The sequence below is a fragment of the Camelina sativa genome, chromosome 19 (genome assembly GCF_000633955.1).
Source record: "Camelina sativa cultivar DH55 chromosome 19, Cs, whole genome shotgun sequence".
NCBI classification, from domain to species: Eukaryota; Viridiplantae; Streptophyta; class Magnoliopsida; order Brassicales; family Brassicaceae; genus Camelina; species Camelina sativa.
In genome coordinates this window covers 13,471,225-13,499,128 of record NC_025703.1, presented here as the reverse complement: position 1 = coordinate 13,499,128, position 27,904 = coordinate 13,471,225, and the positions used below count along the sequence as shown (strand labels likewise).

Here is a 27,904-nt window from a genome sequence, read left to right as displayed (position 1 = left end):
AAAAAAAATATAGAAACTAAAAATTCACCTTCTCTACACGTCTTTCTCTCTATATATACAAACTTTCTTCTTTCCCTCTTAATGCCTCTCTTAACATTAAACACCTATCTCTCTCTCTTTCTCTCCTTCTCCTTCTTCCTCACATTATAATTTCTTCCCAAGTCACTATTAACATTTATCTAATCAAAACGGAAGAAACTATATGCGAAGAAGATGGTGAAGTTCTCCAAGGAGCTAGAGGCACAACTCATACCAGAGTGGAAAGAGGCCTTTGTTAACTATTGTTTACTAAAGAAACAAATCAAGAAAATCAAAATCTCTCGTAAACCAAAACCGGCTTCTCATTACCCCATTGCTCATCACTCCGATTTTGGTCGATCACTTTTGGACCCGATTCGCAAATTAGCCCGGACGTTCTCGGATAAACTTTTTTCCAACTCAGAAAAACCAGAGATCCTCCAGGTAATTTAATCAGTTAGCTACTTTTATTTTTATCTTAAGACAACATGCTTGATTCTTTTGTCGGTTTGAATGATTAGTTTTTAAGTTCCGTGTAAACTTTTTGTAACCTTTGCTAACCAAAATAGATTATAAGTCTAAACGCATTTACCCGCAGTTTGAACATTGATACCATTAGGGACTAAAATATTATAATTGGTGAGACCGTATGTTTTGAGTTTGTCGGATGAACTGTGTGTGTTTTACTCTCAACTATTTTAGCTTTGAAAATTTTGGAATATAATTTAAAGAGAACGTTTATGTAAATATGTAATGATTTATTTATTATCTTGTTTGGTCCTATGATTGTTTCGATGGAGTTTCGTGTCAGCTTACGTCTTTGTAATTGCCTACGCGTCAGAATTACCCGTTATTTCTGCTTTGTCTACATGAGAAATTTGCCTTTTCTTTTATTTTTTTTTAACTATTTTATTTGCTTTTCACATTTTTATTATAGAGATAGGTAAATATTGCATATTTGGTAGAGTTTTGATATGTTAAGTCTTGTGGACCAAGTTGGGAAATTTTTTGTAGTGTGTATCAAATATATAATATTTACAAATCTTAGTAAGGATAACAATCATTTATACATATGATTTAGACCTTATATCTTACCTAACCTTAAGTAACCTACCGGTTTCCTAATTTAAGAAAAATCCTATAACTTCACTATCCCTAAAATCTGTAATATTTATAATTTTTCAGAAAACAAATGCTTACTTATTAGACTGTATTTCTCTCATGTTAGAGCTTGATATCGCTAATTCCAAAAATAAGGTTTGTATTTCTTCATAGTCTCACGAAAGCCAAAGATGCGGAAACGGTTGTGAAGATTGTGATATCTCACGAAACCATCGTGACTGGAAAAAAATATATAAAGACATAACAAACTCACAAGTCACCACCTCTAATTCAATGACACGTCTAAGAAAATATCAAAATAAGAATAAATATGATGTTTACATGGTTTGTTGAATTAAATGAAAATTGTTGACAAAATAAAAAAATCAAACTAAAATTAATATCATGTTTTTGTTTTCATGAAATTATCAGGTAAGGAGAAGACGAAATAGCTCAGAAACTGGAGATGATGTTGAGGAGATTTACCAAACTGAACTTGTTCAGCTGTTTTCTGAAGAAGACGAGGTATAGTTACATTTATTATTTTCATATAAAGCTTAAGCGTAAATATTTGATCTATTATTCTGATTCTATAACTAGCCATAATGCCATATTAATACACTTTTTTCTATTAAAAAACTTGAATTATGGTGCATTTATTTTTGACGACTTTATTTACTGTATATCATCATCAGTATTAATACTACGGATTTGTTTTTTTCTTACTATGGAAAAGCAGAAAATTAAATAAGATTTACTAGTAGTGTTTTTATTGCTAGCCTAAATTGCACACAACAGCCACTTCCTAAATCCTAATGAAGATGGTCAAATTAAAACTACTTTTTCTCTTCCACTAGAGGCATAAACGTTTGAACTAAGTATTTGGATACTTTTGTTATTGTTTCTTTCAGGTTAAAGTGTTTTTCGCAAGACTAGATGAAGAACTAAACAAAGTGAATCAGTTTCACAAGGCCAAAGAAACAGAGTTTTTGGGAAGAGGAGAGATTCTGAAGAAACAGTTGGAGATTCTTGCAGAACTCAAACAGATCTTAAGTGATCGGAAGAAGAGAAACTTGTCTGGATCACATCGCTCCTTCTCTTCTTCTGCTCGAAACTCTGATTTCTCAGCAGGTCAGTCTCCTTTCTTATCAATGCTTTTAATACAAGTTAGGTCTGATTGAGGGTAGTTTAATAAATTCCACAAGTTGACATAGACTCTTTAAAAAGCTAACCATTAACATATCGGAGATATGACGTGGTCTGCACCCATTAGAAAACCACAAAAGTGCATGTCTTAAAGGCCGTTTACGTAGTGCGGCTAGTAAAAAGAAAAGTAGGTTATTTTGTATTCTACATAGTAACTCTGTTTACGATTAACAATTCAATTAATTCGTATGTTGTGTTATCTTGCACAATAGAAATTTTACTATTAAGATGACAATTTGTTTTAAGCTTACGATCTATTGCACGTGGATGCAAAACTCGAAGCTGCAAATATCTGAAAGAGAGAATTTTAGAGTTTAGAGATTTTATTATGTCAACATATATATTAAATGGCCGACAAGAAAATGAGAACACAAATCGAGTTCTACTAACAAACAAAAAAAATGTTTGTAAGAAAATAAAAATGGACCGACAATAGATGACAAGGTCGACAATATTTTTTTTTTTTCCTTCTTCTCTGAGATTTTGTGTCTTTTGTTATTAGTAACAAAATATATAATTTTTTGAATTTATATTCATATCATGTTTAGGGTCTCCAGGAGAACTAAGTGAGACACAAAGTGAAGCATCAAGAACAGATGAAATCATAGATGCACTAGAGAGGAACGGTGTGAGTTTCATAAACTCTGCAACGAGGAGCAAAACAAAAGGAGGCAAACCAAAAATGTCTCTCCGCGTGGACATCCCCGACGCCGTGGCTGGAGCCGAAGGTGGCGGTGCAAGATCCATAGCCACTGCCACTTCTGTCCTGTGGGAAGAGCTCGTCAACAACCCAAGAAGCGGCGGAGGAGATTTCATCAACCGGAAAAAGATTCAATGCGCCGAGAAGATGATACGAAGTGCCTTTGTTGAGCTCTATAGAGGTCTTGGCTTGTTAAAGACTTACAGGTAGATTCATTGACCGACTCAAATATCATAATATTTTTATTTGGTAATGATTTCTATGTTTTATAATTCTTGGTTTTGCTTTTTTATTTTGGCAGCTCGTTGAATATGATAGCTTTTACAAAAATAATGAAGAAATTTGATAAGGTAAAGTGGCTTGTAGATGTTACTTTCGGTGATAAACCAATGAAAAAAAATATAATTATAGTGGTTAATGATGAATATTTTAAATATGGACCAACAGGTTTCTGGTCAGCAAGCATCATCAACTTATCTCAAAGTCGTAAAGAGATCGCAATTTATCAGCTCTGATAAGGTAATACTTAATCTTATAATTAGTTAAATAAAAGGAGGTCTAATGCTATGTATTGAAAGACTAATTGAATTATTAAAAAAACGAAGGTGGTAAGACTGATGGACGAAGTGGAGTCCGTATTCACAAAGCACTTCGCCAACAATGACAGGAAAAAGGCCATGAAATTCTTGAAACCCCACCAGACTAAAGATTCTCACATGGTCACTTTCTTTGTTGGTACTTACTTTTTAATTTCTCTACTCTACTACTACTTTACTTCTTTTATTTTCAAGAAAACAAAAAAAAAAACAATTCACCAAGAAGTTAAACGAATTAAAATTATGTTTTTGTTCTGCAGGATTGTTTACGGGTTGCTTCATCTCATTGTTTAGTATTTACATAATACTGGCACATCTTTCTGGAATCTTCACCTCTGGTGCCCAAGTCTCTTATATGGAGACTGTCTATCCTGTTTTCAGGTAATTAACGAATATATTCATTATTTGCAACATAAATATAAAAATACCAATGAGTAATCAATTCAAAACAAAGAGAACAGATTAAATTTTTGTTATTTATTCTGATGTTTTGTATATATTTTCGTTGTTTTACAAAATGCAGTGTTTTTGCGTTGCTGAGTCTACACATGTTCATGTACGGATGCAATCTGTTCATGTGGAAGAACACGAGGATAAACTACACGTTCATCTTCGAGTTTGCACCAAACACAGCATTGCGTTACCGAGACGCGTTTCTGATGGGAACCACATTCATGACCTCCGTCGTGGCCGCTATGGTCATCCACCTCATCCTCCGCGCCGCCGGTTTCTCGGCCAGCCAAGTTGATACCATCCCTGGCATCCTTCTCTTGGTAAATCTTAATTACTTATAAGTTTGATTAGTCATATGGAACGTTTTAACGGCAATCGCAGTTTCAAAACGCTAATTTTTTTTTGTGTGCATGCGACAGTTCTTCATTTGTGTCTTGATTTGCCCTTTCGACACATTTTATCGTCCAACAAGATTCTGCTTCATTCGCATCTTGCGGAACATTGTTTGCTCACCTTTCTACAAGGTATCAATACTTTGGTTACTTTCAACACAAGCGATCTGCAGAAACGTGATTATAATTTTATTGTTTTTTGTACGGAATAGGTTTTGATGGTTGATTTCTTCATGGCCGATCAACTTACTAGCCAGGTAAATTGACTGATTCAACATCCATAGATTGTTACGACATAGAATTTAGTCGATAACTAAAGTATTAATCGTGTTCTATTCAGATTCCATTGCTGAGACATCTTGAGTCAACTGGGTGCTACTTCATGGCTCAAAGCTTCAAAACACACGAATACAATACCTGCAAAAATGGAAGAATCTACAGAGAACTTGCTTACTTAATTTCTTTCTCACCCTACTTCTGGCGTGCCATGCAAGTAAGTTTGCTTAGGGTTTTTTGCGCTCTGTTTTTTTTTAATCAAGTCCCTTAAAACCTCTTAACTAACATACTATGAGCATTAATTTACAGTGTATAAGGAGATGGTGGGACGAATCAAACAGTGATCATCTAATAAACATGGGGAAATACGTGTCAGCGATGGTTGCAGCCGGAGTTCGCATAACCTACGCCAGAGAAAGCACAACCTTGTGGTTAACCATGGTGCTTGTGAGCTCTGTTGTGGCCACCATTTACCAGTTATACTGGGACTTCGTCAAGGATTGGGGTCTTCTAAACCCTAAATCCAAAAATCCATGGCTAAGGGACAATTTGGTTCTCCGGAACAAGAACTTCTACTACCTCTCTATTGTAAGTCTATCACATAGTCATAACGTGCTTCACAAGTTAAGATCTTCTACTAAATGCTGAGTTGTTCAGGCGTTGAACTTGGTGTTGCGAGTTGCATGGATCGAGACAATAATGAGATTCAGGGTTAGCCCTGTCCAGTCTCATTTGCTAGATTTCTTATTGGCCTCCCTTGAAGTCATTCGTCGAGGCCACTGGAACTTTTACAGGTAAAAAAAGTTCACCTATGTCTATAGATTACTGTGTTAAACTCAATGGCGGATCCAGAACACTTTTTAGTATGGGGCACACCGCATATTTAAACGAAAAAATATTTAAGTTAACATAAAAATAAGTTCTGTAATAAATTTTAAAACTATAAATAAAATAATTATATTTTCATGGCTATTTCATTTCCTACTTCATTAAATGTTTTCTCCCAATTTTTTATTACTATTGTTTAAAAATTGCTAATAATAGGTTACATTAAAAATTGATATATGAACGAATTATCTATATAATGATAAAATAACATCACCATTTATAAGTTTTATGAATAACAAATCATTTTATTAAACTAGAGAAACTAGTTTGTCTAACTAGTCACATTATAAAATAATCACAAAACAGTGACTTATTATAAACATTTTGATGTATTTAGAACTAGGAAACAACTAAAAAAGTTACCATAATTAAAGTTTTAGTTGACGAAAAAAAAACTAAATTAATTATGATATAATTTTCCTATGGTAATTTCCTAAAATAATTGTAGGAAACTTATATTGCACCAGGAAAAACAAAAATCGCAGACTTTTATTAACAAAGTTATATGGGTCGTTTTTGTTAATTATTTTGAATTGAAATAATTTTCTTTACGTTTTTTTCTTTACATTTCAAAAATATTCAACTAGACAGATAATTAAATACATAAATACATAATTGTACAAAGGAAAAAAAAAAAAAGAGTGTGGGACACGTACCACACCACTCTTAGCCTTGCGTCCGCCCCTGGTTAAACTTGATTTTGGATCTTATTAAATATGAATCTTTTTTGTAATTACAGAGTGGAGAATGAACATTTGAACAATGTTGGCCAGTTTAGGGCAGTGAAGACCGTACCATTACCGTTCCGTGACATGGACTCAGACGGTTAAACAAAGATAAGGGTTCTATACTTTGGAGGGTTTAAGTCTTGAACCAAGTTCCAAGGATATAAAGGAAGCATTTCGGATTTTGCATCGATGTAACCATATCGAGGAATAACCTTTGGGAAACTCTCGAAATTGCCTAACCAATTTATCCTTTAAAATATGAAAAAATGGGACTAATGAATTCTAGAACTGTTTNTCTTTACGTTTTTTTCTTTACATTTCAAAAATATTCAACTAGACAGATAATTAAATACATAAATACATAATTGTACAAAGGAAAAAAAAAAAAAGAGTGTGGGACACGTACCACACCACTCTTAGCCTTGCGTCCGCCCCTGGTTAAACTTGATTTTGGATCTTATTAAATATGAATCTTTTTTGTAATTACAGAGTGGAGAATGAACATTTGAACAATGTTGGCCAGTTTAGGGCAGTGAAGACCGTACCATTACCGTTCCGTGACATGGACTCAGACGGTTAAACAAAGATAAGGGTTCTATACTTTGGAGGGTTTAAGTCTTGAACCAAGTTCCAAGGATATAAAGGAAGCATTTCGGATTTTGCATCGATGTAACCATATCGAGGAATAACCTTTGGGAAACTCTCGAAATTGCCTAACCAATTTATCCTTTAAAATATGAAAAAATGGGACTAATGAATTCTAGAACTGTTTAACCCTCCAAAGTGTAAAACGAACATCACAATTTAACTTCCTAGTTTATATATTGATTTCTGTAAATTTTGATTTGAGTTTTATTTTCAATAAGTCTTCTTTTTCTAATAAAGAATGTCACTATCTGCTCAAGTTATTTACAATTCTTCTTGTTTATTTCTTAGTCTAATTAGGGTGAACATAATTAGTTGCCCGGCTTTATTGTAATTTAATCCCCCTAAACGTGATCATACTCACACATAATATGATAATTCAGACGAGTCTTTAACTATCAATTATCATATTCGTCACACATAATTTGATTTTTGATTAATAATAACTTTACAACTAAGATAAATACGAAATTTTATGCAAGGATATAGAAACCACTTAGCTTTAATGAGATATGCCAGTGGTCATAGACTTGGCGATTCGTGTGGAGATACAATAAGCCGTAGACATGACTGTGATCATAGGATTAACACCAACAGCACTAGGCAACGCACTTGCATCGCACACAAACAACTTCTCAGCTTCCCAACTCTCTCCATTCACATCTATTGCACCTTCTTTTTCATTTTCTCCGATCCTACAGCTTCCCATCTGATGAGCTGAGCAATAAATGTTCCATTTCTCAGTCATCCCCTTTGGCCCTTCCTCTGAACTCACCGAGTCCAAGAACTCTTCGATCGATTTCTCATCAACACCTTTGCATTTTAGTATCTGCCCGTCGCTTCTATGAGTTCCCACTTCCTCTGCTCCAGCTGCAATTAGTATCCTCAACGACTGTCTAAGCCCGGCTTTGATATTTTCTTTATCGGTTTTGTCCACGACGTAGCTTATCCTTCCTTCGGTTTTCACTTCCCCTGATCCGCGATCTCTAACTATCGTTATGAGACTCGCGGTTCTTGAGTATCTAGCCATTCTCGTCTTCATGTCAAGCCCTGAAGTCCAAGGAAATAGCACCGAGAATGAACCTGGTCCTAATGACGCTGTCTCTATGATGGCTCTAACTTCTGAATCTTCTGATAACACTTTGCTCACTGATGTTATGATCCCACCTTCGTAGGACTTGCCCTTGAAACTGAGACTAGAAGATTCCTTCTCCGGGAAGTAACCCCACGACATTAAAGTAGGGTGTAGGTGAAGGTTTTTACCGATGTTTCGGTTTCTCAACCCGCTCGAGATCATCAAAGGAGGTGTTAAAAGAGAACCCCCTGCCGAAACCGTGACTTTAGCTTCGATCTTTAGCTTCTTTGCTATGTTTCCGTTTAAAGACTTCGCCATCACTCCCAAACATTTCATTTGCTTGCCTTCTACGTTACTACCACCCTTCTTTTCGAGTACGAATCTCTCCGCTTTACATCCCGTTAGAACCACTGCGCCGTGACTCACAGCGTCAACAAGCCAGGTCTGGTCGCTTCCTTTTTTGTCTCCTTGTTTACATCCATACCCGCAAGATCCGCAATAATGACCTTCTGAGGAGTTACGCGCCACGTTTTCTACATGAACCCCAATATTTTCGCAACCTTTTCTCAAAATCTGATTCTGAAAACTCTCCATTTCACATTTCTCCGTGACACCCATCCTTTTCCACACGACGTCCATAGCCGAAACATATTCTTTAGTACCGTAAAAAGGTATCTTTTGATCGTCTGACCATTCTTGAAGAACAGATTTGGGAGTTTTGATACACGCAGACCAGTTCACTGCAGATCCACCGCCTACCGTAGCTCCAGCCAAAACCATAAGGTTCCCATCAACGGTTGGGAGAATCCCTCCATTTTCATATAGTTTGTCCATGCCAGGACCTTCGTAAGGACGATAATCCGACGGCGTATAGTAGCTTCCTTTTTCAAGAACGACCACTTTCAAACCAGATTTTGCTAGAACAGAAGCAGCCACGCCTCCTCCTGAACCAGATCCGATCACCACAGCGTCACACTTGATTCTGATGGTATCCTGGTCCATATCGTGGTCAGCTTCAAGGCCTTTTCGAGCAAGTGATTCGAGGAGAGTCTGCTCTGTTTCATTCATAGTCTCCACTATACCTTTCTCAAGAGGTCTTGCTTTATAGGTTGCAGATGGTTTGTTTTCGTCAAGATTCACGTGGTAACCTATTGCTTCCCATGCCGGGTTTTCACCTTTTGGACTCACCTACAATAAAGAAAAAAAGCAACATATAAATCAAGAAATTCTTGAAGATTTATTTAAGTAGCTCTGTTTTTACGTAAAATCATACTGAAATATAAGACCATCTCCACTCATAGATGACTCATTTCCGTTTCTTTTAAGTTAAAATGTTCAATATTTTATTAATAAAAAGAAATTGACCAATAGGAAGGAGATAAAAGAGGAGAACCGTTTCTCACATTGTTTCTAAAGTTGCTGCAATAAAAAACGATTCTGCAATTTCTCTTTCCTCAATTCAGTTTTTTAATTATTTATATTTTTTTAAGATGCTCTAAAGGCTTTTAATCCGAATTTTCTGTTTTGCTATAAGATTTTTCATTTTTTGTTTTTGTTTTGTATGCCTTTAGTAACCAAATTGATAGAAAAAAACTATTTAAATAGCTTGATACACTTGAGATCTAGGTTTTTTCATATTTGTGGGACCAATTGTTTATGTAAAGTAAATTAGTAACTTTTGTAACCAAATAACAGTGAAATTAGTAGTTAGTAAGTTACATACGCTAAAGTAAATATCGTATAAATTAATAATTGTTTGGTACGGTTTTAGGTTTAAGCTTTTCTAATTTGTGGATATTTGGAATAATAATAATAACCTAAATAAAACATATTATATAGTATGAGTGTGTTAGTTTAAAACGATTTAAACTTGGATGATTTTTAATTAAAAACATATCATTAATTTTAACAGAAGATACGTGTTTCAGTTCTATTGGCTCTATTTGATTTCACTTTTTGAATTTTGTATTTTTGTTAAACTTTGGATTTATAGTAAATATTTAAATCTTAACCATAAGATTCAGTTTCCGATTACTTGGATAGATTTTGGACTAGTTTATCCGGATTGAACAACAAAAACTATATATGTGGTTCAGTGGTTGAGACAAAGTCTTGGACTTGGTGTAACAAAAAAACAGCGAGGATTTGAGATACATACCCGAGAGAAGAAACAGAAGAGGAAGATAACTTTGATGTAGACAAAACCAGCTCTAATAGGAGTTAAAATCCAATTTCTGAATTGTTTCTGAATTACTCTTTCCCTCTTCTCCAATGACAGCTCACTGAACTTCTCAACAAAAGGCCATCTCGTGACCAAACACTCGGTTCCACAAATGAGTAAGGTCCCAAGCCGAGTAGCAAGCAAGAACAATATAAGCCTAGTAACAAGACAAGCTTCCATCGTCGCTCGTTTTGTGAGCAGCTCAATACTCTGCATCCATTAATAACAAGTCTTTCACTTTTTTACTCAAAACCTAGGGTTCTATTTTTAGTAACTCAATATTTTTTTTGACATTTTAGGGTTTATGGAGAACCACAAACAAATCATTAGGTCACACGTTCTTGATTTATGTTTTTAAAAAACCAAAAAAGAAAAAAAAAACTTTGAGCACTTGAAAAAAACAGAGGATTGAGTCGGTGAACAGAGAAAGTGTGTTGTACCTGGCGAAGGACAGGAGTTTGTGATCCCGAAGTTGAGTAAAACGACCAGAGAGCCTCGGTGTTCCGGTGGTTATTATTATCACCTGCACCGGAGAGTTCTTCTGGCGGTGGTGGCGCCACTGGAGGAAAGACAGCTTCACAAAAGCTAGCTAAGGTTTCCATCTCTGCCGCCGTGATGTCCCGGAGACCAAATTTTCCGGCGATTCTTTGCTTACCCATATCACACAATTCGCTCAAATTTGACAAAACAAAACAGAACAAAACTGGAAGGTTCTTAAAGTGTTTTCGAAGCGCAATCTTCGTTATGATACATATGGACACAAGCTTACAGCTGTCTGCAATATATAGAAATAGTTAAATAAACCAAAATTGCTAAAAGAACCCTCAAATCTTGTTTCATTCTTTTTTTATGATTATAATTTTTTTATTTGTCGGTTTCGAAAGCAGATGTACGTATTTGTTGTGATAGTAATTAATGATGATAATTGACAAATTTACTGTATATGAAAAGTGTTTCAGTAGTTATGATGATAATTGACAATTTAATTGTTCTCCCACCATTTCAAAATATAGGATGTTTTAACTAAAACATGCAGATTAAGAAAGTTTTTACTTTTAACAAGTTCAACCAATCATAAACAATACTGCATAATATAAAATACTAAAATAATCTAAAAGTTGCATAGAAACTTGAAAACATCTTATATTATAAAACAAAAATTTTTTCTAAAACATCTTATATTTTGAAACGGAGAGAGTATAAAGTAAACAATTGGACCAAATATCGAGGATTTTTTGGAAACGATGCATATAAACCCACGTTGTTGTTTCTTTCGATTTCTAACTTAAATGCCAAATTCCATTAGGTGTCAATAATTGTCATACGATGTAGATAAGAGTATCTATCTTTAAGGGACCTCATGTTTAACTGTCTCTGAAATAGTGGTTAATACACTAAGCAATTGCAAAATATAGGGAGTAGTATGCAATTGGTAGGCACTAGTATATATGGGTGAAGTCTCTTTCAGTTTTTCTAGATTGCAACATGTGAAAATAACGGGCAACTATACGAAAGGATTGGTAATCAATGATTAATTAATGATTTGAAAAAGTAACAAACGCACGAAAGAGGAGAAAAAAAGTTTAGCAAAGTTCGCATAGTTGTGAATAGAAATCACGTGCGATGCTCTTATTTGTTTTTTTTGTTTGTTTGTTTGACTACTACGATGCTCTAGAGACCACAATTTGAAACTTGTGATAGCTAACTTGTGAGTTAAATGCAAGAGCCCCCATAACGNCCCCATAACGTTTTTTAGCTTCCTTTTCGGTATACGTGTACTCGATTACTTCTCACGAATTCGAATTATTATATGTAGACTTAAATACGAATCTACTGGGTTTCTTATTCGGCATACGTGTATAACTTTTTAAATACACGTAACCCTAAAACAAATAATATACGACGTCGCCGGTCATTTACAAAATACATATACATTAAATAGAGTGGTAGTTTGGCGGTTTGGGCAAGAAACTAGTTTTATTTCGTTCTAAGTTTCAGATATATGATATACGCTGTGTTAGTTATAGTATTATCGCCTAGGCGCGGATCCATGAAGATGTATGAGATTTATAATCTAAATTAAAACTATATGAAAAAAACGAAGAAAAACATTTGTCTTAGACAAAACAAATATATAAATGTTGCTAAGCTGTCAAAACCGATACAGAAAAGGTTTGCAGTAAACTTTTAATTGTTTTAGTTGTTCTACATAAGTTATGTAACATAACTAATAACAAAAATCAAAATAGTGTACTGGTTTAGCAACCCATGTGAGTGATTATCTATATAAAATTATCTCATTTAGTCATCGAGTAATCTCATGAAGCGGATGTTTTTTTTTTAATCTAATTTTTAAAATACTTTATTGATTAGTATGAAATTAGATTCAAGTACCGACGATTATGAGATACTACTAACATTTACTGGAAAAATAAATAAATATTGTATACTTTATATATATGCTTAAAATTTCAATGGACAAGGTTTGGACTCATTTAAGAGCCAAAGGAAAGAGAATTATTAAGGCGATATTAATTAAGGTGATATGTATCGATTATTAAAACACAATTTCGATGAATTATTTTTAAAATGGCGTACTTAGATGAGTTGTATTTTGCAGCAAATCTATGGGAATCAGTGGAAGCCAATCAGTTGCCTTCAAGTCAGCATGTGCATGTCATGCAACAGTCAAAAGTGGTCATGCTCATGCAATTCCCATCTAACCAGTCAAGTGTCATCGAACTATCCGATAACAAGTGAGACAAAAAAAAACTCTATATATATTATATTCCCTCCATTTCAAAATATATGATATTTTAACTAAAACACGCAGATTAAAAAGTTTTTACTTTTAACAAGTTTAAACAATCAGAAACAATACTGCATAATATAAAATACTAAAGTAATCTAAAAGTTGCATAGAAACTTGAAAACATCTATATTATGAAACAAAAAACTTTTCTAAAACATCTTATATATTGAAACGGAGGGAGTAATTAGTTTTAGTGTAACCTAAGCTAAATATTGATTCTTTACTAATAAATGTTCTGATCCCAAATGGTTTGGTTAGAAGATTTCCTCTGCCTAGGTTATAGGTACATAATTGTTTGGTAATAAACACATGTTCCACTTTTACAAATAAAAGTACAAATAAATGTTACCGCAATTTTCAAGGTGTCGGCGTAAACTCTTTGTAATCTCTGTTTTTGAAATTGTTGTTTCAAGGCCTAGCTCTTTTGGAAAGCCTATTATAATTAAATTTCTGTTAATACATTTTTTTTTTTTGTAATGTTACCGTGGTGCATGAGCTAAGAGTATACTAAGTTTAAATAAGGTTTTGTTTGGCAAAATATTCCATAGTTCACAAAAGTTTGATATATATATGTTAATATTTTTTACACTTATTTAAAACTTCTCTCAATATTTGTCTTTCTTAGGTGATATCGACGCCATGCGCATAAACAAAATTTATTAATTGCTTAATAGTAATAGAATTGAAAATATTTACATTATTGTAGTTTTATGACTAAAGATTTCATATCAATCAAAAAAAATTATTATTAACGGACCATAACATTCCATGATTGATGTACACTTTCGGATTAGTTATTCTTTGTATTCGACCAAATATATTCAATGGGCTCTAAAAGCTTTATATTCAAATGGATTATGTGTTTTTGGGTTGTTGATTTTGCATTATTATTATTCCCTCCGTATATTTTTACTTATCATTCGAGAGTTAATTTTTTGTTTTCTATTATTTGTCATTTTCTATTTACGATACAATTTTGTGGATCAAATTTTCAGTTTACCCATAACTTGTAGCTTATTAATTACTTATATTAAATAAAATAGCGTATTAACGAGAGTTAAAAGAGAAATTTAATTATTTTTTTAATAAGTGTGAAATCGTTTAAAATGACAAGTAATATAAAAGAGAGAGAGTATGTGTTAGTAATTAGTATAGGCTTAGTACTTAAAAGTCAAAAATGTGGTTGGCCACAACTAAAGATGTGTAATTGATTAAGTAATAATGTAAAGCAAAATAACGTTTTATTCCATTTTCAAGATAGCCCACTTGTGTTTATAGACCTTTTCGGTTAATCATGCTACTTTCATAAAAGCATTTTGTTTGGTTAAACAGACAATACGTGGATACTTAGTACTGGTAACTTAGAAAACGACTGATTTTTTTCTTGTGTAAGAAGATGTGTTTTTCACATGTTCTACTTGCAAAGAAATAATAAATGCGATCGTGCCAATTGATTATACTGTTTAACTATATATGTGTTCAGATTAATTGATTAAAATATATATTTTATATTTTTAAACTATTGCTGATATTTTTCTTGTTCATTAGTATTCTTCCGTTTTAATATAAATGATGTTTTAGGGAAAGTTGTTTCAAAGTAATTCATGTGTTCAATTTTACAAGCAAAAGTTAAATATTAGAGCAGTTTTATCGTTATAAACAATGAAATTTCTTTAAATATATATATATAGTAGGTTCGGATCCGCACGTACGTGCGAGGTTATTTCAAAAACTAAATTTACGATCAAGTTTGCAGTATGTTATGTACGTGTTAGATTATGTTGTAAGCGTATTTTATATAAATATTATTAACATTCATAGTCCAAACTCGTTGATTTGTTTCTACTTCGGTATAGAGAAAAAAATGATCTGATTGTTTTTATTATTATTAGTGGCACATTAAAAAATAGTAAGAGAAAGGTGATATGTTTAAAGTTTAAACACGTCTCTTCCCTTTCTGTGGACTATCAAACCGTTTCATCCTAAACCTGAACTAACCGAAAACCCGTCCCAGACCGGAACTAACAGAAGACTCATCCCAGACCGGAACTAACAAAAAAAACTTGTCTCGTATCCTCCCGTAAACTATCAAACCGATAAAATTTACCAGTAATATTAATTAAAATTGTCAAATCAAATGACCTAAATTTTGTAGCTGGACAAATCTATCTTGTTAGGTCTGCCTTGTAATGATTTTGCTATTTTTTAACTATAGAAAACCCGTCTCACAAAACCCATAAGAGAAGTGTGTCCCATTCATCTTGTTTGATTTTGCAAAACCTATGGATAACAAACGTTTCAATAAAAAAAATTATAATATACAAATTACTTTAAGATTTTATAATGTAGAATAGGCATGGGCATAAAAACCGTATCTGAATACCCAACCCAAAATTCGACCCAAAAACTAGGTTTGGTTTGGGTACGAGTTTACCTACAAAACTCTGTTGGTTTCTATTTTCTAATACCCGTGGGTTCGGGTTAGGGTCAGGATTGGATAATACCCGATATCCATTCGGGTATCCATCATAACCCGAATATATAAATATATTTAAAAACTATTTATACTATTTAGCATTAATATAATTCAATTATCCAAAATTTTAGTTATAATGTTGAATATTTCAATTTTCAATTAGTTTTAAACCTAAACATCAAAAATAATCAAAACATCTAAAATTATTTCTTAGATAATTCAAAATTTAGCTAAATTTATTTAAATTTAATTAATTAATTTTTTTTACGGTACCTAAACCCGGTAATACTTAAACCAAAACAAACCAATATATCAAAAAATAACCAATAGGTTCTATTTACCTAAATCCGTTTATCCGAACCTTATGGGATAATATCCGAACCCAAAGGGATTGCACGAATGCCCATAGAAATTAAACTATTTCATATATATTATAAACTATTAAACTATTTCACATATATTCTTTTATGCGGGGTTTTTTATAAATTTGATTTTACTTTATAATAATGAGAAGAGTTATAATAGTTAAATTTTGATTAAAAAAAAAATAAATAATTCGACCTAAGGGGCATAATTTTAGAAGTCCATTAATATTTTAAGATAGATCATATGTTTGAAAATTAATTGGATCTCATTCTTTGTATTGGTTGAAGTTTATTAAAAGGGAAAAACAAAAAAAAAACAAAAACAAAAAGAAAAGAAAAAAATGAAACGACAAAAACATCATTCTTGCCGTCTCCGCCTTCAGTTTCGCCTGAGAAAACAATTTCTTATTTTACCTGTCAGCCAATGGATCTCTTCCTTGATACCTTTTCCTTTTCCTTCATTCTTCTCATTTCTACCTTCGATTCCTATTTCTTATGAATCTTTAAATCTTCTGAGCTTAATCCTATGAGGCTATGACCATCATAGGTAAATCTAATCACCTCTCTTCTCATTTGCTATGTTTTAGATTTGAGTCTTGAATTACTACATAATTAGGAAAACAATCAACATGTAATTAGAAATTGTGCACCAATATCTCTGAAAATTGTAAAAACAAATAGAAGTTAAGTGTGTAACTTGATAATTATTTTTAAATTGTAATCAAATGATTAAACGTTCATTTTCTACCATTTTTCTCACCAAAATTTGACTTTGGAAACTCGCATTGCTTTGCGTTTGCAGCATTAATGGAGTATCAATTGTGGAGAAATGATATACTATAAGTATATATATATATAATGTTATACTATAATCATACGAAAGTTCATGAGTTATAAATGATGTCTTATTCGAATTTGAATTTCTTACAAGTAGGAGTATATATTAACACTAATTTTTAAAAAAATTAACACTAATTATGTTTGTTTACCGATTAGTACGCATATAATTTCATCTAAATCCATTCACACTAACGTCTACTTTTCTTTGTCGAACAGTTCGTTATTATCACTTACATGTTTCAAATAACCACAAATTGAGAAAAGGAAAGACTAAAAAACCTCGTAGAGCCCATGGTTTAGCATGCGGTATATCATGGACATAAATAGTAAACTGCAAACGGCAGAATCTAAACACACAAATGTCAACAAACTGAATTCAAGATTTTAATACTACAACCCCAATATAACTAGCTAGTATTCTCCTACACTAGTACATCATTTTTGTTCAGCATAATTAGAACCCAACTGCCAAAAAGTTATCACAAATTGAAGTTTCAACCATTGAATTAGTGCCACCAAAAATTGGACGATATTATCTCTAAAGACAAGAAGAAAATAAAAACAGAAAGTTTCTTGTTTCATAAAAAAGAAAAAAAAGCCCTTTACTCAATTGATGACCTCATAAAACGTTTTTTTCCTTTCCCATGTAAGAATCCATTCATACAGTACTAAAATATATATTCAAATACGAAGTTATATTATTTTCCAAACTTCATCACCACTACTATGAAAAGCTTAATACTTTGTTCTAAAAAAAGAAATGTATATATGAAAGGCATGCATGTCATATGACAAAAAGAGAGAAACACAACTGTACTAAGTATTGGAAGCAAAATACTTTGTCCATTACAATTATGTCGATTAATTATTCGTCAATTAAATTGGTTAGGATGCAATAACTTTCTAACGCTTTTGGAGAAATATGTACGGGGCAAATTAATAAAAATGTAACCAGAAACCTCTGATCATAAACGTGTGGATGTCAGAATTTGATGAGGTGGGGATTNAAAAAAAAAAAAAAAAAAAAAAAAAAAAAAAAAAAAAAAAAAAAAAAAAAATTGGGGGTCAAAGCTTCTATGTAGATGTAACACTAGATCGAACTAAATTGTAGACTTGAAACAAAAGAAACAAGAAAAAATAAATGTGAAATATTGTGGGATTGGGCATCTTCTGATATCTTCATGGGCTTTATGAGTTTTTATTTAACTCGATTTTGATTACATTATACAATTGCATAAAACGACATCATTTTATAGAAAATGTGAATGTAATAATGACAACATTTTTGGTTAATAAACACGTATTTTAGGAAACGTGACAGCTTACGCACTAACCCGTGGTGCTTCTCAAATCANTCACACAACTTATAAAAAAAAAAAAAAAAAAAGACAAGAGAAATCTTTTACTTCTGTTCTGTCTGTAGATGCTTCTTCTTCTTCTTCTCTAGAAAATAAATATCTCAACTGTCTTCGTGTGTTTTATTTTTGTTTAATCAACCATGGCGGCTTCTTCTACTCTCTCATCATCACTACTACGTTCACCACCGGCGCTTCTTTCCGACCACCGCTCTTCTCCTCCGCCGTCCATCAGATGCTCTTTCTCTTCCTCTCCAGTTCTCAGATCGTCTCGTTTGCGTTTTACTCAGGCGAATTCGTCTCTCGTTGAGGTATCCATTGGGGGCGACAGAGACCCACCACCACCGTCATCATCTGGATCGGGAGGAGACGACAAGGGAATCGCATTGCTCAAACTCAAATTACTTGTGAGTCTCTCTGATTCAAATAAAAAGAAATCAATTTTGTGAAATTAGAATAAAGTTAGGGGTTTTTTGGGGGGAATTTTAAGATTGTTTATGTGTGTTGTGTTGTGAGAATCGTAGAGTGCAGTTTCGGGATTAAACAGAGGACTTGTGGCGAGTGTTGATGATTTACGAAAAGCTGAGGAAGCTGCTAAAGAACTTGAAACTGCTGGTGGACCTGTTGATTTAACCGATGGTCTTGATATACTCCAAGGGAAATGGAGGTTGTTGTATAGCAGCGCCTTCTCTTCTCGGTCTTTAGGTGGTAGCCGTCCTGGTTTACCCACTGGTCGTTTGATCCCTGTTACTCTTGGTCAGGTATATCTTGTCATGTGAATTCTTGAATCAATGCCTCTGATTTCTTTTTTATCAGTCAAGATTTGGTTTTTTTGGGTATGTGGTCAAGTTGTGTTTGTGTACTGTATGGTCTATTGAGTTTGAATGGTGATGAGATAAGAGTCTAGCTTTCTAAGGTTTCAATTTTGCAATGTCAGCTATGTCCGAATCACTCGAAAGCAAATCTTTTTCTATGTTGCCAAGGGTATGTGTGTATGTGTATCGTCTGTGACTCTGGTCTGGTCTATCAATGGTAGTTTTGGTTGAGCTAGAATGGTGATGAGATAAGAGTCTAGCTTTCTGAGGTTTCAATTTTGCAATGTCATCTATCTACGAATCACTCGAAAGCAAACCTTTTTCTATGTTGCCAAGTATATGTGTATGTGTATGTGTATGTGTATGTGTATGATGGTCTGGTCTATCATTGATAGTCTTGGTTGAACTTGAATGATGATGAGCTAAGACTCTTGCTTTCTTTGGTTTACATTTGGTAACGCACCTAACCTGAGTCAGTAGTAGAAAGCAGACTTCTGTAATATTGCCTCTTGTTTCTGATTCATAAGAACTGTGTGGAACCAGGTGTTTCAACGGATTGATGTGTTTAGCAAAGACTTTGACAACATAGCAGAGGTGGAACTAGGTGCTCCTTGGCCATTTCCGCCATTAGAAGCCACTGCTACATTGGCTCACAAATTTGAACTCTTAGGTTTGTATCTCTCTTTGTCTCGTGTTTTACGCTTATTGAATTGTGTAAGAGCAAAATGTTAATCCGCAGCAATTTTTGATATCGATGGGAAAAACAGGCACTTGCAAGATCAAGATAACATTTGAGAAAACAACAGTGAAGACATCAGGAAACTTATCGCAGATTCCTCCGTTTGATATCCCGAGGCTTCCCGATAGTTTCAGGCCATCGTCAAACCCTGGAACTGGAGATTTTGAAGTCACCTATGTTGATGATAGCATGCGCATAACTCGCGGGGACAGAGGTGAACTTAGGGTATTTGTCATTGCTTAATTCTCAAGCGTTGACATGTAAAAAGACCAACAAAAAACAAACTTTCTGCTTGTAGCAGCCTCATGAGTTTTGTACAAATCATGTGAACAGATAAAGTCATAAAGAAGTAAGGATTACATATGGAAATGAGTGTCCTGTTACAGATAAAGCTATATGAATGACCTGCATGGCGTAACCTAATTGCACAACGATATAGAACTTTCAGATTCTGCACTATATTGCAGTCTCTAATGAGTTATATTCTTGAATTTTTCATAGAGAGAAAACAGATTTGCAAAAAGTTAAATCGAAGGTGGATGATTAACAGCAAAACCATATCTTGATGATGATTCAAAATATAAGAGTCAACAAGCAAAGACGAGACAATCTTATACGAGAGCTAAAACAGAAGGATTCCAAATCCAACAAAGTACAAAAATAGTAGAACATAAGACGAAACCAACTTAGAAAAGTGATGTTCCCTTCCCCTTTTTGTCTCCACCGATCTCAAAATGCTTGCACCTCTGTTAAACAAACAACAACAATACAATGTAAGCAAATCACCAAGTAACATATCCAGTATACATTAACTGAAGTATGTAAAGATGATTCATCTCACCTTGATTGGGCGCTGAGAAAAGTGCTTGCAGCTCTGACACTGAAGCCTCAGCACAATCTTCTTCGTGGTCTTAGCCTGTTCAATACAACATGTATCCAAGTAAAAAACTGATTCTATTTGGAATGATTTCTCACTGCTCCAATTTCAAGATTCTACTACACAATTAAGATACAAGATCAATGGTTCCCTAAACCCTAGTTCAAAAAGCAAAATTATCAATACAAGATAGTATATTACCTTCTTGTGGAAGACAGGCTTAGTCTGACCACCATAACCAGATTGTTTACGGTCATAACGACGCTTTCCTTGAGCAGCAAGACTGTCTTTACCCTTCTTGTATTGGGTAACCTTGTGCAAAGTATGCTTCTTGCACTCTTTATTTTTACAGTAAGTGTTCTTAGTCTTTGGAATGTTCACCTGTCATATTCATAGACCCAAAGAAATGAATCAGTTACACACACATACATAATCAAAACAGACTAGATCTGGAAAAGAAAAAGAAACATCAATACAGACCATGTATTGTTTGTTCCTCAAAGATCTTAATCCAAAACCAAAACGAACAATTAAGAATTCCAAATTACTTCGAAAGAGAAGAAATAGTATACCATTTTCGCGTCTCTTCTGCTCTCTCCGGTGAAGCTTGTTGTTGTGTGCCGTCGTCGTCCACTAGACTAGACGAAGGTGTTTATAGAAAAAGCTTTTATAGTACAGTTTCTGAAAACCCTAATCCGGCTTTGGGCCTTAGTATAAACTATTAGGCCCATATTTGTAGTATGTGGGTTGGACATAAACTATAGGCCCATCTTTTTTTTTTCTTTTGTGTGGTGGGATTGTGTCATTGATGTGTGTATAAAAATAAAAACATTGATTACAATCAAAGACCTCTAGAACTTGAAGTGGTGACAAAATAAATCGAAATCATCGAAATCAAAAATTTACAATTTAAACAAATGAGGTTTCGTTTGAACAATACATGTAAACGCAACAAACAGTAGAAGTCTAATAGATGTCAGACACAATCAAGGCTAATATACTAATCGAATCCTAAGAAAACAATAGAAAGGTTTGCTTCTGAATATTCTTAAGAGTGTTAAGCAAGCATATATAATTCACATCCCTTATTCACAATCATCATCAAAGGGTTCTCCTTTCTCGACTTGATATGAAAAGCATTGTTCTTGTAGTCTTGTAATGCAAAAGCATTTCCAAGAAAAGGGAGAGAAAAGACAAAAAGTGTGTAGTAGATCATGAGAAGAAAAGCAAAAACCACCACTCTAGTCTAAACTTGAGAACAACACTCTCTTTTTTTTTTCTTTCTCCTCTTCATCTTTCATCTTCCTGTAGAACTTCCAAGACCCGCACAAGGGTAAACCGCTCTCACGGATATATCTGTTTCTTTCGACTTTACTGGTCCATTAGGTGGAAGAGGTTCTCCCCCTCCTCCTCCTCCTCCTCCTCCTCCTCCCGCTGATCCTTTTGACTTTCTCTGCCTCGAGTGTTTTGGCCCTACAGGCTGATCAGTCTGTTGAGGTAACTCTAACCCTGAAGACTCTGACCCCGAACCTGTGCTCTGTTCTCTCTGTTTACCCGTACTGCGTTTTGATGGCCTCATTGATCCTCCTGCCCTTGATGGAGATTCTGTAGGTGAGTTGTTTCCTGTTGATGTCTTACGTCTCCCCTTGTTTCTATGCTTCTCCCCTGAACTCCCAGGTTTCTTGTTAGAGCTTCCTTTCGTCTCAGTCTTTGTGCGATCTTGAGACTTGAAATCATGCATCTGCATATTCCCATGAAAACATTTGACTTAATTCACAAGCAAAACCTATTCATAGAGTAATATTCATTGAGAGAGAAGAAGGTTATACCCAGCTTGGTGTGGTAGCAGAGGGCCCTTCCCATCCTATATGAGCAACATGTTTGACATCGGTTGGTATCCCAATCTGCATATCTGGTTCCTTCTCATCCTCTACAACGATAACATTTATTAAGATGTTTGATTATTGTATGTAGACATATGTATGAGTTTGTTTCGAGAACGAATAAACTCACCGAAGATACGAGCAATGTACCTCAACCCTTTTAATAGACCCTTCATTTGTGAGGTCATATTCAACTTGCAGCTGTATACCTAGCTTGCACACCAAGCAAAATCACAAACCTTAATTTTTTTTCGTAAATTTAATGCTTTTCTTTATAGAGATTCTTCTTGTTTTAACTTTTATATTTATACAATTGTGAAATAAAAATCTTAAGAAGAAGAAAAAACAACTTACATATTTATGGAGTAGATAAAACCCGCTTAACAAACAAATAGGTTCATATAGATTTCCAAGAGCTATGAGTTTCTGCAAATTTTAGTGGAATATATAACAAACAAAAAGAAAGAAAATACAATTTATTAATTTTTGTTTTGGAGAAGAGAGAAAACAAACAAGATACCTGGTTATAAAAACTTTAAAAGGTTATGTTCTTCAAACTAATATCTGAAAAAAAGTCGAATTATTGTGTTTGTTTATCTTGTTTTCTTGTTTTGGTGAAGAGAGAAGAGAGGTCACGTAAGAAGAAGAAAGAAGTCTCAAATGTGTTTGTCCTCTTTGTTCGATTACAAAGGCTCTCTTTTTTTTCTTGTCTATTTCTTTTTTACATATGCCTAAAGCCTACGTGGTGGATAATTATTGGATGTAGAAGTTGCAAGTCAACGGATAGCCAGAAGATTTTTTTCCCTTATTTGGTGGTTTCAATGCAATTTCTTCAAATTCTATATTAAGATGATGTGAAATTGTGAATTGTTTTATTTACTGGCAAACGCGGGAGATACGGTTCTTTGTTAGCTTTTTAGAGAAACCCAATAAGAAAAATCATCTCTCAATATATATATTTTTTAGTTATATCTATAGAATTTTGCAATACTAGTTTTTATTATAGTCAACAACTTCCCAACAAGGCAAATCCATTTATATAAAAATACACATGTCAGTAATTAAAAATTAGAAGCAAAAAATTTATTATTATTTGCAGAATGAGATGTTTTGTCTTTCACGCATTAGTTTTTTTAGTTCTCGTCGTCGTTATCCGGTTTCTTGGTGAATTTAACGCCGAGCAACTTAAGGAAACTGAACACAATCCCTATGACGCACAGTGCAATGGCGACGCCTATCAAGATTTTAGTCCACAACTCCATTGTTAAAAGAGATCTCGTTCCTGGTTAGAAATGGGAGTTTGAAATTCATTTATATATAGTTGGGGGATTGACTTTCTACATGAATGGTTGGATTCGCAATATGATATTGTGTCTAACAGTAATTGGGTGTGCATGATGTGTGTATCAATAAAACACAAAAGCACATTAAAACATTAATTTGACTTAATTTTATAAAAAAGATTCTTTCAAGGAGTAAGAGTTTCTTCAAAAAATAATTACAAAAGCTATATTTTAGTATTTCGTTTATCTTTTTAATAAATTTTACAAATACAGATTTCCTTTCCATAAATATATTTTTATTAATTTTAAAAATAATAATCTCTCAATGAATTGGATTTTTATTGAATATATAAATTAAATTAATTAAAATATCTCTGAAATTTTAAATTTAACTTTGTTTTAAGCTATCTAATTGTATAAAAATCATAAATAAAATAATCTAGTGTTCATAATATCATCCCACATACTCAAAATTGTATCCCTAAAGCTATAAAAGCTAATTTTTAGTAATTTGTTCAAAATGTTACTAATAAAAGCTAATTTCGAGTATTACTTTTTATCTTTTAAATAACTTTACAAATACAAATTTCTTTTCAATACATATTTTCTAAATTTTAAAAGTAATTTTTTAATGTTATCTCATGATTTTTAACTGGATACATAAATGAAATTAACTAACAATCTCTTAATTTAATCTTATAGTTGAGACTTGAGATATTTGTATAACAATAATAATCTTAATGTTCATCGTATCATCTGACATGTGAGATTTTTTATCCCTAACTTAAGTATAATCTATATATGTTACCTAGCTATCATTTCCTCTTTTCTCCCACAACTAAAACTATAGACTCCCTAGTGTTCCTTTTTTTTTTAATCCTTGTATTTAGTTATAAGGAACGTCAATAAACAAGAATTAAAATTTTCGAGAACTTATGTTTGTCAATCGATATTACATTGTAGGTAGGCATTTTTGGACATCGATTCTATATAGATTCGAGATATAGAAAACAGAAATCTTGGCGCTTGGTGAAATGAATCAGCTAAGGTTTGACTCTTTGACTGAACTTACGAGTTACATCCGTTTAGAAATCATTTAGTTAGTCGGATAGTCGGGATGAGGTTTAGAACCTAACAGAAAAATCTGATATATATATATATATATATATATATATATATATATAAAGTGCAGTTTTCTTAATCATGGTGATGCCACTTCACCATACCCCTATTTTAAGTAAATCCATATTTTCAAAATAAGTTCATATTTTATATTACTCACTAAGTAGTTACTATTTATTTCTATCACATTTCTGTAAAAGCCCAATTCATTATCCACTAAGCCATATTTTTTTGACCGATAGAATAAAACTCCTCTCCACGATACTCCACAGCGCCGTCGTCCGTTGTGGACCTGAAACGTCCTTGTCCTTCTCATTCTTTCATCCTGGTTCATCTAATGGTGATCTTTGAAATAAATGTTCTCCACTCCTCCATACCCTTTCGCTGTCTTCCCTCTCTTCCATCTCGAATGTAACGTTTTTCTCTATTACTGTAATTCATCCCGTTCAATGCTCGCTCTTTCAATTCAAGACCCACTACTCTATCTTTAATTGGTGTAAGTCCTATATAATGCCTTCTCCTCCAATTTCATGCTTCATATATATTTTTTTTTCGTCTCTTTGATTTCTTCACTAAAATGGATTCCCTGTCGTTTCATTCGAAAATCTCAAAGCTGAGCACCTTCACCAACATATCGTCAAAAGAATGCTTCGTCATTGGCCTGCTCGCAATGTCAAAAAAGGAGGCTAACTCATGGGCATCGACTTCCTACTCATTAATGAGAAGTAGATTAATAAGATTTATCTACTCATTACACAAAGTCAAGTCGAGCCAATCAGGGTTTGGATTTGTGGGTATGGGTTACAGTGTTTTATCCATGTGGTTTTGGTTTTGTCTGAGTATTGCAGGATAAACACGACGCGTAGAGCTAGGGATTTGGAGTCTAGAGATAGTACCGCCACCGATCATGAAGATCACAGTGAGTATGATCATGAAGAAGAAGAAGAAGGCGATGACAATTCAACAACTTACAAGTTTGATTGACTAATCTCAATTTCATGAATTTATGAAGACGAAATTGATGTTTTTTTGTCGTTTATGTGATTGAATTTGCCATTGGGATGATGGGTTTGTAATCAGTTTTTGCTAAAAGATGTGAGTCTATAAACATTGTGGTATCATTCGTATGGTGGATCATTGGATTCTATTGGGTTGTTGAAGGTGGTGATAAGCTTTTAGGAGAAGCTTCTAATATTTACTGGTATCAGATTCTCTCATATCTCCAAGCTCATTCAAATACAAGAATTATTGTTTCTGTGTGTTCCAAATCTTCCGAGTTTTGGCAGGTTGGTCGGTGACTTTTCTGGCGATTGACGTCTTCTTCGCCATTTTCTGTATTGTTTTGGCTTGCCTTGTTGTAATAGCTCTCTGCTGCTGTCTTCCTTGCATCATCGCTCTTCTCTACCCCGTTGCATGAACGATATGAACATAAAAATGGATAGCCTCTCATTAATCTTTGTTGACTTTAAAGACTTACAAACGCCTTTTCTTGTGGGTTATACAGGAAGGAGTATCAGAGGCTGAGCTCGGTGTTCTTCCACTTTACAAATTTAAAGCTTTCTATACCAACGAGAAGAACAAATTGGTTCCTATACCGACCAAAGGACTATGCTTAGCAACTGAAAGAACGCTGCTTGCTGAGGATGCAGTAAAGCCAATCTTCTATGACAACAATTAACTCTGCTTTATGAAGTTCCAAATGTTTCTTCTAATTGATTTTTCTTATCAGGACTGTTGCATATGTCTGAGCTCATACGAGGATGGTGCAGAGATTCATGCTCTTCCTTGTAACCACCATTTTCATTCGACCTGTATTGTGAAATGGCTTAAGATGAGAGCAACATACCCTCTCTACAAATACAACATCCTTAAAGTAACGACTGACAAATCTTGAAGACAAACCCCAACTAAGAAGAGAGAGTAATATTCTGCACATATGGATACAGATTCCATTTCCTCAATTAAAACAATTCTGTATATATTTAAAGATAACTATTAAAATCATGTATCTTTTGTTAAAAGCGTCCATTTTTAAATGTTTTTTTTAAACATTGACAAAAAAAACTACTTCAACAGTTTACAAAATACATATGAAAATATTAAATAACAATTCAACCACAAAATGACAAATAATAATAAATTAATCACAACTAACAACTACAGCAAAACAACAACTTCAACTACACAATGTTAACTTGTAATGATATTTTTTAAAAAAAACATTAAAAACACACAAGATGATCTCAATTTTTTAAAAATAAACAGCAAACTAAATTATACTTAATGCAAAACCTATTTGTATAAAAAATATCCAACAAAACAAGATAAGCAACCAAAATCAAATACAAAAACAAACGTAAATATGAATTTACGTAACCAGAAAAATAATATACACAACAAAATCCGGAATACACCTTAATTTAACTACCGCGCTTAGCGCGGATCAATTGCTAGTATTAAATAAAGATTAATGAGAAACTAGTTTTAGGCTTATTTATCAAATTAATAAAAATATATATTATTAAATATGTATAATTATATTTATGTTAATAGAAAAATATCAAATAAAATATAAAACTATAGTATTATTTTTAAAATTATGATAAACACATAAAACGTAATTTTAAAAGAGTATTTTCTGAGTTTTATTACAAGTTTGTACATTAATTATTGTCAAACATCAAATGTTATTAAACCCAACCCGAAAAGCAAACCGGAAGACCTTCTCGGTCACCAGGTCATCGGGTCGACCCAGTCCAACCACGGGTCAATAATTCATTAAATTTCATTATATATAGTCAGAAACTCGAGGGTTTGCTCGAGTTTGGCCGTTTCTGGAGAAAAAGAATGAGAGAAAGAAGTTTTTGAGTGTTCTTGAGAGGTTTTGGTGTTTTGAGGCTATTCCTGTAGAGATCTATAGCTGGGATCGTTGTAGGAGCTTCCTAGGAGTGTAGTTCTTTTTGCTTGCGGTTCAGAATCTTCTTCGCAAATGTGAGTGCATGACCATGGCTTATCTAAGCTGGAGATTTCTCTGATCT

General features: G+C 33.5%; 5 protein-coding genes and 1 pseudogene across 6 annotated transcripts; 3 read left to right on the top strand and 3 right to left on the bottom strand.

The window, feature by feature from the left end:
* LOC104766257 (phosphate transporter PHO1) lies at positions 62 to 6,646 on the top strand. 2 transcript variants are annotated; one of them, XM_010490098.1, is made up of 15 exons: positions 62 to 462; positions 1,552 to 1,644; positions 2,031 to 2,250; positions 2,883 to 3,231; positions 3,327 to 3,375; positions 3,473 to 3,544; positions 3,631 to 3,760; positions 3,882 to 4,002; positions 4,145 to 4,394; positions 4,494 to 4,598; positions 4,679 to 4,723; positions 4,807 to 4,959; positions 5,052 to 5,330; positions 5,400 to 5,536; positions 6,370 to 6,646. In XM_010490098.1, the coding sequence occupies exons 1-15, from the start codon at positions 214 to 216 to the stop codon at positions 6,458 to 6,460; spliced, it is 2,343 nt and encodes a 780-aa protein (XP_010488400.1). In that variant the 5' UTR covers positions 62 to 213; the 3' UTR covers positions 6,461 to 6,646. The 2 variants fall into 2 exon arrangements, with proteins under 2 accessions (XP_010488400.1, XP_010488399.1); XM_010490097.1 differs by having other exon boundaries at positions 2,874 to 3,231.
* LOC104766256 (long-chain-alcohol oxidase FAO3-like) lies at positions 7,374 to 11,054 on the bottom strand. Its single transcript, XM_010490096.1, has 3 exons — positions 10,740 to 11,054; positions 10,237 to 10,509; positions 7,374 to 9,266 (listed from the first exon to the last, which is right to left on the bottom strand). Exons 1-3 carry the CDS (start codon positions 10,956 to 10,958, stop codon positions 7,506 to 7,508), a joined length of 2,253 nt encoding a protein of 750 aa, XP_010488398.1. The 5' UTR covers positions 10,959 to 11,054; the 3' UTR covers positions 7,374 to 7,505.
* LOC104766254 (probable plastid-lipid-associated protein 6, chloroplastic) lies at positions 18,118 to 20,124 on the top strand. The gene is made up of 4 exons (XM_010490095.2): positions 18,118 to 18,554; positions 18,672 to 18,908; positions 19,506 to 19,632; positions 19,730 to 20,124. Exons 1-4 carry the CDS (start codon positions 18,291 to 18,293, stop codon positions 19,942 to 19,944), a joined length of 843 nt encoding a protein of 280 aa, XP_010488397.1. The 5' UTR covers positions 18,118 to 18,290; the 3' UTR covers positions 19,945 to 20,124.
* On the bottom strand, positions 20,238 to 21,256 carry LOC104766253 (60S ribosomal protein L36a). The gene is made up of 4 exons (XM_010490094.2): positions 21,151 to 21,256; positions 20,780 to 20,959; positions 20,543 to 20,617; positions 20,238 to 20,447 (listed from the first exon to the last, which is right to left on the bottom strand). Exons 1-4 carry the CDS (start codon positions 21,151 to 21,153, stop codon positions 20,388 to 20,390), a joined length of 318 nt encoding a protein of 105 aa, XP_010488396.1. The 5' UTR covers positions 21,154 to 21,256; the 3' UTR covers positions 20,238 to 20,387.
* Positions 21,642 to 23,106, bottom strand: LOC104766252 (CRIB domain-containing protein RIC5-like). Its single transcript, XM_010490093.1, has 5 exons — positions 22,982 to 23,106; positions 22,816 to 22,887; positions 22,592 to 22,670; positions 22,408 to 22,508; positions 21,642 to 22,319 (listed from the first exon to the last, which is right to left on the bottom strand). Exons 3-5 carry the CDS (start codon positions 22,647 to 22,649, stop codon positions 21,876 to 21,878), a joined length of 603 nt encoding a protein of 200 aa, XP_010488395.1. The 5' UTR covers positions 22,650 to 22,670; positions 22,816 to 22,887; positions 22,982 to 23,106; the 3' UTR covers positions 21,642 to 21,875.
* LOC104766251 lies at positions 25,444 to 26,760 on the top strand (annotated as a pseudogene).